The following is a 10,215-nucleotide window of genomic DNA, read 5'->3' on the forward strand; positions in this document are numbered from 1 at the left end:
CTTAGTTTAAATGCTTTTGCCAATTTTTTGTGGTATAGGCCTGCTCCATAGAAAACTAACAGCAAAAGCTAACCATCGGCCGGCCCGGTGGCGCACTGGATGGTGCGCCGCTTGGGAAGCGCGGCGGCGCTCCCGCCCGAGGGTTCGGATCCCACATACAGACCGGTTCCCGCTCACTGGCTGAGCGAGGCGCAGGAGCAACACCGAGGGTTGCGATCCCGTTGCCGGTCCCCGGTCCAGTACGGGGGCAACACTGAGGGTTGCGATCCATTGCCGGACACGGAAAAAAGACAAAAGACAAAAAAAAAAAAAGATACACTTTCTTTTTCTTTCTTGTTTGCATTTTTGTTCTACCAATGGATCTAGTTCATTCTTGTGTATTTTAGTGATTAATGTTTTTTGGATTCCAGATGTAGTTCTCCCTTGAGGATGTAGGGCTGATCATGTGGTAGTCAACTCCTGCAGTTTTTGTTTGTCTGGAAAGTACACCGTTTCTCCTTCATTTCTGAAAGATAGCCTTGCTGGGTATAGTATTCTTGGCTGTCAGTTTTTTTCTTTTGTTGTTTTGAATATATTATCTCATTCTCTTCTGACTTGTAGAGTTTCTGTCAAGAAGTCTGCTGTTAGTCTGATGGGGACTCCCTTAAAGGTGACTTGATGCTTTTCTCTTACTGTTTTTAAGATTCCATTTTTGTCTTTGAGTTTTGTCAGCTTGACTATAATGTGCCTCGGAGAGGAACTTTTTGGATTGATTCTGTTTGGGGATCTTTGAGCTTCCTGGATTTGAAGGTCTATGTCTCTCCTCCTATACCCGGGAAGTTTTCTGCTATTATTTTGTTGAATAAGTTTTCAATACCTTTTCCTTTCTCTTCCCCTTACAGAACACCCATGATTCAGATGTTTATGTTCTTAAGGTTGTCTGATAGCTCTCTTAGATTTTCTTCATATTTAAAAAATCTCTTCAAGATCAGAAATTCTTTCTTTTGCTTGCTCTAACCTGCTGCTTAAGCTCCCAGTTCTGTTTTTTGTTTCACTGAATGAATCCTTCAGTTCCAAGAGTTCTGCTATATTCTTTTTAATGTATTAATCTTTGTAAATTTCCTCCTTCATATTCTGGATGCTCTTTCTCATTTCATTGTGTTGTCTAACTCAGTCTTCTTTTGTTTCATTGGCTTTCTTTAAGATTGTTGCTTTGATTTTCTTCTTAGTCATTTCAAGGGTTTCATCCTCTATGGGGTCTGGTACTTGAGAATTATTGTATTACTTTGGTGGTGACCTATTTTCTTGTTTTTTCATATTTTTAATATCTCTATGGTGATGTCTGGTCATCTAGTACAGAAGTTGTTTCTTCTTTTCCTCTGGAGTGGGCTTTGAGGAGAGAGACTTTCTCCTGTAGATGTGCTTTATATTAACCATTGAGTGTGTTGTTTTACTATTGGTTCTGGGTATACATAGTAGTGTAGTCTCCATGTGTGTACTTCATCCATATTCAGTGTTGGAGCTGAATGTGAAGGCCTTCATTGCCTAGGCACTGGGGCACTTAGTGATCTCTTGCTGAGATTGGTGACATTCTGCTGGTTTTTGGGTGGCATAGGTAAGCTCTCAAGTTCTTGGGAGAAGTGCCTTGGTGTCCTGTTGCTCTTCGGCTGGGGTGCCTTGTTGGCACCCTGGCTCATGTTCCATGACACTGATGGGTGCACTGGGGTATACTAGAGCTCCTTGAATTGATGACCCTGGGCATGGTTTCTTTTTCTGATTTCCTACAGGCAGATACTCCTTTTAGGTCTTCGGTGGACCACCCATGTGACAGAGTGTCTGAATCAGTGGCAGGAGCTGCCCATGGCTGCTGAGGTCTCTAGGCATGCTTCCTGCCATCTCTGAAGAAATGATTTTTAGATGCAACATACTCCATTACTGCATGTGTGTTTGTTAAATATGTACATTAATCCCACTTTTGATTGGGAACATTTGTTTTATTTTATTGTTATGATGAACATTCTTATTTATAATTTTTTGCTCATCTTACTTAAAGTGAAATTTAGTGAGCAAATGGTAAGAATATTAGAGGGCTTCTGATATATTATGAAGGTCAAGTGTCTTTCAAAAAGATATTTCTAACCTATACACTCAATAGGTTTATATAACATGGCTGAATTCTGCATTTCTCACCGATAGATGATGTTATAATTTGAAATGTATGCCAACTTGATTTACGTTTGATATGCCTTTGTAATTTTTGTTTGCATTTGTTTTATTACTAGTGGAGTTGAACAGCTCTTTTATATGTTTAATGACTATTTCAATTTTTTAAAATAAAATCTTGTTCTTTTTCTTTGCCTACTTTTTCTACTGAAATGTATTTTCTCATCAGTCTTAAGAGCTATATATATGTTAAGATATTATCACCTAGGTATTAAGATATCTATCTATATATCTATATGATGGGTCTTCAAAATGTTTATGGCAAGATTTGTATTATCTTTTAATTCTATTTTATCATCAACTTTTTGAAGTACCCTTGTATGTATGCATATATAGTGAAATTACTTTTCAAAGTTTTTCTAATTTTTTTGTGTTCCAATGCATATATGCTTCAAAATTGTATTTATTCATTTATGAAGTTATTCAAAAAACATATTGAGTGAATACAACCCACTAGCTATTTTAGGCACAAGAACCTAATGGAGAAAGTTATCAATTCCTTAAATAACTCATATTCTGAGAGGGGTGTACAGATGATTAAAAAATTATATAATAAAAATGTGCATTTTAGAGCATATTAATTGGTGATAAAGGCAACACAAAAGGAAGGAGAAAGTATGGCAGGATACAGAATATGGGAAATTTTGGGGGTGAGCAAAGAGGGCAGGTTGCATGTTGACTAGGGTGGATGAGGAGGCCATCTTAAGAAGAGATTAAAGCAAAGAGCTGAAGGTGGGGCAGGTGTTATGTCATCTCACATCTGGGAAAACAGCATTACGGACCAAAAGATTAGTTATACCAAAGATTCTAAAGTATGTTCAACAAACACCAGTGTGGCTGGAGTCCTTTTAAATGAGTGCAATTTCTTTGGCTTTTACTCTGAGTGAAATGGAGAAAGTTTGTAGGGTTTTGAGCAGATATGGCTTGCATTTTAAAGAATCACTCTAGCTAATCTGTTGAGATGAGATTGTAAGGGGGTCATGATTAGAAGCAGGGAGACAGGTTAGGAAAGAGGCAATTGCTATAGTCCAGGCAACAAAAGATGACGGTTTAGATACGGGTACTAAATATTGAGGTGGTGAGAAGATCCTGGATGTATTTTGAAAGTTGAATTGTTTTCATGATAAATTAGATGTAGAATGTCTAAGAGGGAAAGAAAGGATCACAGATGCATCAAAGTGTTCACCTGAGCAACTGAGAGGATGAAATTGCCATCAGCTGAAATGCGGAAGGCTATGAGTGGTCAAAATTTGGGGGCAAAGATTAGAATTTCAGTTTAGGGCATTTTATGTTTGAGAAATCTACTAAACATCTATATGGATATGTTGATTAGGCAGTTGCTTATACAGTCATCCTTTGATATCCACAGGGGATTGTTTCCAGCACCCCTGCAGATACCAAAATCCACAGATGCTCAAGTTCCTGATAGAAAATGGCATAGTACTTGCATATAACCTGTGCATATCTTCCCATAAACTTTAAATCATCTCTAGATTACTTATAATACCTGATGCCATGTAAATGCTATGTAAATAGTTGTTATACTGTGTTGTTTTTATTTGTATTATTTTGTATCATTTATTGTTATTTTATATTGTTGTATTGTTATTATTGTTTTTTTCCCCCAGATTAATTTTTATTTTTGGTTGGTTGAATTCATAGTTATGGCAGGGGGTTGGCTGAATTCATGATTACAGTGGGTCAACTGTATAAAAATTGTTTTCAGATGAGAAGTCTTTGCTAAAGATATAAATTTGGAAGTAATCAGCATATATATAGCATTTAAATCCAGAAGACTGCATGAGATGGTAGGATAGAGAAAAAAGAGAACCAGGGAGGGAGCACTGGGACATGCAATCCTTAAGAGATCAGAAAGAAGACTTTGAAGAGACTGAGAAAGAGTGACACATGAAATAAGAGAAAACCAAGTGAGTTGTGAGTCCTAAAATCTAAAGAAAGAAGTGTACCAAGGAGGGAAAGGGGGTCAGCTATATTAAATGCTAAATATGGGTTGAGAATGATAGGGGCTGAGGATTGACCATATTGTCTTCTGCTGCTGCCTTTGGAGTTGTACTCAGAAGGGCCTTTAATACTCCAAGAAGATAGAAATGATTATCTATTCTTTGGCTTCATTTCTTGCAATCAAATCTAATCCAGCTGGGCTTTATTTTTATTTAAGGTGAAAGATGGGAATCTATTTTTTTATGTAAACACATTTCTACCCATTTATTACATAACCCATCCTTTTCCCGCCAATATGAAATGTTCAGCTGTGACAAGTACTTGTTTTTATATTCTTGAGTTTATCTCTGGAGTTTCTATTCTGTGATAATAATGGCTGATGTTAATGAATTTTTAAGTTGTGTTTTACCTGAATTATTGTATTTTATCCTCGCAACAATGCTAGGAAGTAATTTTTTATAACTTTTTTTTTGATGGTGTGACTGTAGCTTAGCCAGGTAAAGGCAGTTGCCCAAAGCCCTGTCCTTGAGAGGTAGTAGAACCAGGATTCCAACCCATCTCACCTTGTCTCTTTCTTTAGCTTTGGCCTACTTATTTGTACAAGTGCCACATTTTTAATTAATTGTGGCTTCATACAGGGTTATTTCAAAAAGTTCATGGAAAAATAGAATGAAAGCTAACATGAACTTTCATGAATTTTTTGAGGACCCCTTATATTAGGTTTTAAATCTGATATGGCTTAACCCCTTTACTAGTCCTTTCATCAGTCCTTCTTGATCATATTTATAAATTTAAAATATATTTATTTTTTAATTAAATTTTATTTTTTAATTTTAAACTAAATTTTTAATTAAATTTACTTAATGATTATATTAAGTGTTTCCAAAGAAATTGGTGTATTTTTCCACTCATTTAGGTTAATGTTTGTATAAAAATGAAATTTAGTTATTTTCTTTCTATAGAATTTAGACTTCTTCCCTGGTTGAGAATCATTGTAATAGCTGCTTCTGTTTCTCCTCCTGATTTGAATTGCATCTTCCTTGTCTTTTATCAGTCTTTCCTCCCTTCACTCAGAAAATATGCATTTTCTCATTCTCATTAAACAGGAATATTTCTTCAACTTTCTGAGCACATTCTTGTATTTATTCATGTATAAAACATTTATGTTTATTTATATTAAGTCTATGAATACCTTAAGCAATTTCTTGGGGAAAACCTTTCCTTCTAGGATATGGAAAATATTTTTATGACACCCATTTCCTGAGGTTGAAAAGTTGAGACCTGAAGAGGATGATTTGAGAATTAGGTTTCTTTTACTGTGATCTTGTGGTAACTAGAGATAACTAAATAAAGCTCACATTTCTTAGTAAAATGTTTTCAGTTCAGTAAACATTCTTAAAGAAAACATTTGCTTCAGTAACCAAAACCCACTGTTTTCAGTTGAAAATCCAAACTAGAAGAATACTGCTTTTATTCTGTAAGAAAGGAAAATGTTATTTATTTTCCCACATAGATATTTTAGAACACTTCCCCTTGAAAATACACAAGACTTTATAGGTAACAGACCTGAGAGTGAAAAGTATTAGTACCCACTTCAGCTGTACAAAGGCCAACAGAGTTATTTTAAAAGCACATCCATAGCTGAATCTACTAAAAATATGTGAAATATTGAAAAGGAGAGAAATTATTTTTAATTGCTAAGATGTAACTTCAATAAAGAGGTTAAGGCAACTTCCTAAATTTTACCCTGCGTTATTTTGCCTCATTTGTGTAAAATAATAATAATAATAAAAAATAGAAGACAGAGATAAAAAATAAAATCCCTAAGGATTCAGTGCTCCCTGTGTGCCTGAGACCATATTAATTCAAAATAATCATGATTTAGAAATGTTAATATTTTGTCAATGTGCTATTGGTGTTTGTTTGCTTATTTTAAATCATGGCATCTTACTCTAGGATCAGGACGTTAGTAGTACGTATCTGTCTCAAATTCCAAGTGAGTGAGTTCATATGTGGTATAGGTGGGAAGATGTGACTAAGTTATGAAGCAATAGAAATGAAACCACTATTCCTTTAATGAGACTTTATATGGGTATAGTCTAAAAAGTGGAAGAAATAGTAAGAGGGAAGCACAGGAAGAGGAGCCTCTCCTGAGCATTTGACTTGAAATGTGCAATTAAAAAAAGAACATTAGTCAGGAAATATCTTATGGCAAATATTAGTATTGTTTTTCCTTTCAGTCTTGGGGTGCAAAGATAGATAGATAGATGGACACTAATTGCTTATCTTCTGAAACTGTGAGAATTCACATGAAAATTCTGCTATATTGTGGAATTTAATAAATTGCTAGGTTCTCTATAAAGTGAGTTCATATTTCTCCATGGCAAAACAGAGGTTGAAACTTACGGTAACCCCTTAAAAGAGCGCAGGCCTTCTCTAGGTCAGACAGACCCAATGCACTCTCAAAGCTTAGATCTGGTTTGTATCTTGTATCCCACTTACTTGTCTCACATCTACAAGCATTTGAGTTTTAGGAATCTGATCTAAATTTTGAAGGGTGGTAGTAAGGATGGAAAATGGTAAATTGGTAAACAGAATTCTGGGCTCCTTAGTAATCCAGGATCCAATTAGAAAGACTTCCATCTTTAGTAAGCAGAGGAATTCTGGATTTGATTAGTATGAATGGGAGGTTAAAATAAATCTTGTTGAACTGTGGTGAGCTCAAGTGAGTAAAAGCAATCTGTGCACACATGCACACTTGTAATTATCTTTCTGCTTATCCTTTTTACCTTCAGGCTTCCACACACTAAAGAAGGGTTTTCTTTTTTCATTTAAAAAAAGAAACTATTAAATGTCTACATGTGAGTTTCTACATTGCACTGATCTACTGCACTAATACAAAAATGAAAAAAAACCCCACAGGATTGTAAAAATAAATATAAGGAGAAAGTATAAGATTACATGAGGATCACTTATGGTTACATAAATGAAATGGGTAGGATGAAAGTAGTAGGGGATTAGTAACTGCATGATCAGTGAAAATGGTTCAGGAAATTTATTAAACCGGCTCAGATTTATTAGCACTCCATATTTCAAATAAACCATACCAAACACTTTCAGACACATCCCAGCACATATTATAATGCAAACACATCAGCAGCACTAAAATACAAGCATAATATAAAAAAAAGTGTGCAGTTTATATATGTCTACACTGTTGTGGTTAACAACAACAGTACTGGCAGAATTGTTCTCAGCAGGTGCGAGGCTGATTGAAAGTAGAGGCTCCCATGAGGAATGTGGAAAGGCTGGCAAAGGACTTTCCTGTTGCATTGTAAGTGATCCTTAATGAAGCCCAAGCCTGGTGAGGATGGTCACTATGTACATAAACTTGGTCTTTTCAGCTGTAAAATGTAAGTGTTGACTGGGTGATGATCTCTGAGGTCCCTTTCAGTTTTGGCCTGGTTTAAGATCAAAAACACTTAAAGCTGCATTATAGTTCAACTCATTGTCAGATGACAGGCAAAAAATGAGACCAATTAAGAGGTGCAAGAACACCCAGAACCATAGTCTTCCTCTTTTTGAATTTAGGTAGAATGAGACCAGTGAACAATAAATTTCCAGAGGAAGATTTCTCCCTCAACATGTTGAATTTATCTATTTCAAATGAAAGGAAATTAATTAATATGAAGTCTTTATTCAGTCAACATAGTCCCATGTGAAAATAGCCTAAACAAAAATTAGTTTCCTAATAATTAGTTGAACAAGATGTCTACTTCAAATGCAAATTTTGACTCCACATAAGAGAATGACTTGCAATGACTAATAATTTGAGAGTTCTGCTATATCATTGAAAATATAAACATATATGTAAAGTGTTTAAACATCCATGCGATTACCAGCCCATATCCATGTTTGTTTTTAGGTTTCCTCAAAATATTTTTATCTTTGAGAACTGGTTTTTGGGTTTTATGCAATATTTTCCTAATAAATTTTAATTATTTCTAAACATATATTTATTCTTTTATAATCAATTCATCCTAAAAGTTACTGTTCTATAAATGTGTAAGATTTCTCTTGATCATATCTGACAAACCAAATTTGTAGACTCATCCATATATACTATTTTATTTGTTCTTTCATTGCTTTTCTCTGGTTTAATCTGTTTGTGGAAATTCAGCTACAGTCTTTTTCTCCAACTCCTATATAAGGAATTTCTTTATTAGTTTTCTGTGAAACTTTGATTTTCTTCTGAGCTGCTTCATATTATCTTATTTTTGATGTCAAAGGGAGAGGTGGGAAGATGGAAAAAATGAAAAAGGGCACATACACTGCAGATGTAGCCGAGATCAAAACATGACCAAAGATTATTATGAAAAGATTATGCCAACATATTTGAAAACTTAGGTAAAAATAAAATTAATAAAATGATATAAATTATCAGAAATGAAAAAGAATAGAACCTCATCAAATCAATAGTTTACTTTTTTTTCCATAATGAAAACATCAAGCCCATATGCTTTATAGATGACCTATATTGAATGTAAAAGAAGCAAATAATTCTAGTATTACACCAACATTTTCAGAGTATATTGAAATATAGAGTCCACCTCATTTCATTTTAAAAGTAATATACTTTTGGCTCCTAAATCAGATAAGAACATTATATGAAAGGAAAATATGGCTACTTTTGCTTTTGAACATTAATGCCAAATCCTAAACAAAATATTAGTAAACCAAATCCAGTAATGTGTAAAAAAGATAACATATCACAAAGAAGTTTGTTTTATTCCTGGAATTCAAATTTGGCTCAACGTTACAAAATTTATTAGAAATCACTACCTTGAAAGATTAAAGGGGAAAAGATATGATTATCTGAATGGCTATAAAATATGTATAAACCATAACTTTTAAATTCATATATCTATTTTCCCAGTATGGGATATATAGCTGTCCAGTTACTCTGACTATTCAATTTTTTTTTTTTTTGCTTTCTTTCCTATAGTTTAAAAACAGGGGATACACACTAGAGGAGCAAGTTCATAAGTTGCTTCAGGAGCAGTGGCTACTGTAGAAGACCCAAAGTGATGTTAGATGCAGTCATTCTGAGTTCTGTTCTTCCTCTTCCCAATTCATTTCTTGAGTACAGTGTAACCTTGATCACAAATGCTACAAGGATAGTACAAGAAAGAAAAATCACAGCCAAATGTATTTCATGATATCCTAAACAAAATCTCTCAAATGGAATATAGTGGCATGTTAAAAGACTAATTCATTTCAACCAATTTGGATTTATGCCAGAAATTCTAGTTAAATGTTCTAAAATCAATCAGTGAAATTCTTACATTAATAAATTAAAAAAGAAAAATCTTATGATCACCTCAAATGATGTAGGAAATTACCTGACATGCTTAACAAAGTGGAAGGTTCTAACCAGTGCAATAAGGAAAATAAAAGAACTATAAGACATACAAACTGGAATAGATAAAATTATCATTATTTCACACATTATAGTTGTGTATTCAAAAATCCCCAAAGAACTTTTAGATAAATTATTAAATCATATCAATAAATCAATAAATAATCAATCAATAAATTAGCAAGATTGAAAAATGAAAGCACAACACACAAAAATCAACAGTATTTCTCTCTCTATGCACTAGTAACAGATATTCAGTATGAAATGAAATAACAAATTTCCAGTTGCAATATCATTAAATTATCAAATGATAAGGCATAAATCTAACAATAAACATGTTATGTTGCTTTGTAGAAACCATATAATATTATAGAGAGAAGTTTTTAAAAATTTAAATAAATGGAGAGAGAAAATAAGTTTGTGGCTTGGGAGACTCAATATTGAGCAAATGTTGGTTTTCACCAACTTGAGTTATAGATTTAATGAAAGCCCAATAAAATTCCCAGCAAGTTTTGTTGTTTTGCTTCTGTTTTTGGGGGTGGAAATTAACAAGTGGATTCTAAAATTGATGTGGGAATACAAATGATCTAAAATAGCCCAGATAGGGGCCGGCCCGGTGGTGCACTGCTACA

General features: G+C 34.0%; 1 protein-coding gene across 2 annotated transcripts in view; it reads left to right on the top strand.

Annotated features, from left to right (window-relative positions):
• Positions 1-10,215, top strand: part of HMGCLL1 (3-hydroxymethyl-3-methylglutaryl-CoA lyase-like 1) — a 153,878-nt gene that overhangs the window by 100,240 nt on the left and 43,423 nt on the right. The window contains exon 8 of one of the 2 annotated variants that reach the window (XM_008582102.1): positions 1,767-2,157. The exons of the other annotated variant lie outside the window; for it this stretch is intronic. Within the exon in view, the coding sequence (XP_008580324.1) occupies positions 1,767-1,850 (84 nt within the window). The 3' untranslated portion in view covers positions 1,851-2,157. Of the gene's footprint in view, positions 1-1,766; positions 2,158-10,215 lie in introns of those variants that run through there. 2 annotated transcript variants of the gene reach the window in all.

This window comes from Galeopterus variegatus, unplaced genomic scaffold (genome assembly GCF_000696425.1).
Source record: "Galeopterus variegatus unplaced genomic scaffold, G_variegatus-3.0.2 Scaffold2520, whole genome shotgun sequence".
NCBI lineage: Eukaryota > Metazoa > Chordata > Mammalia > Dermoptera > Cynocephalidae > Galeopterus > Galeopterus variegatus.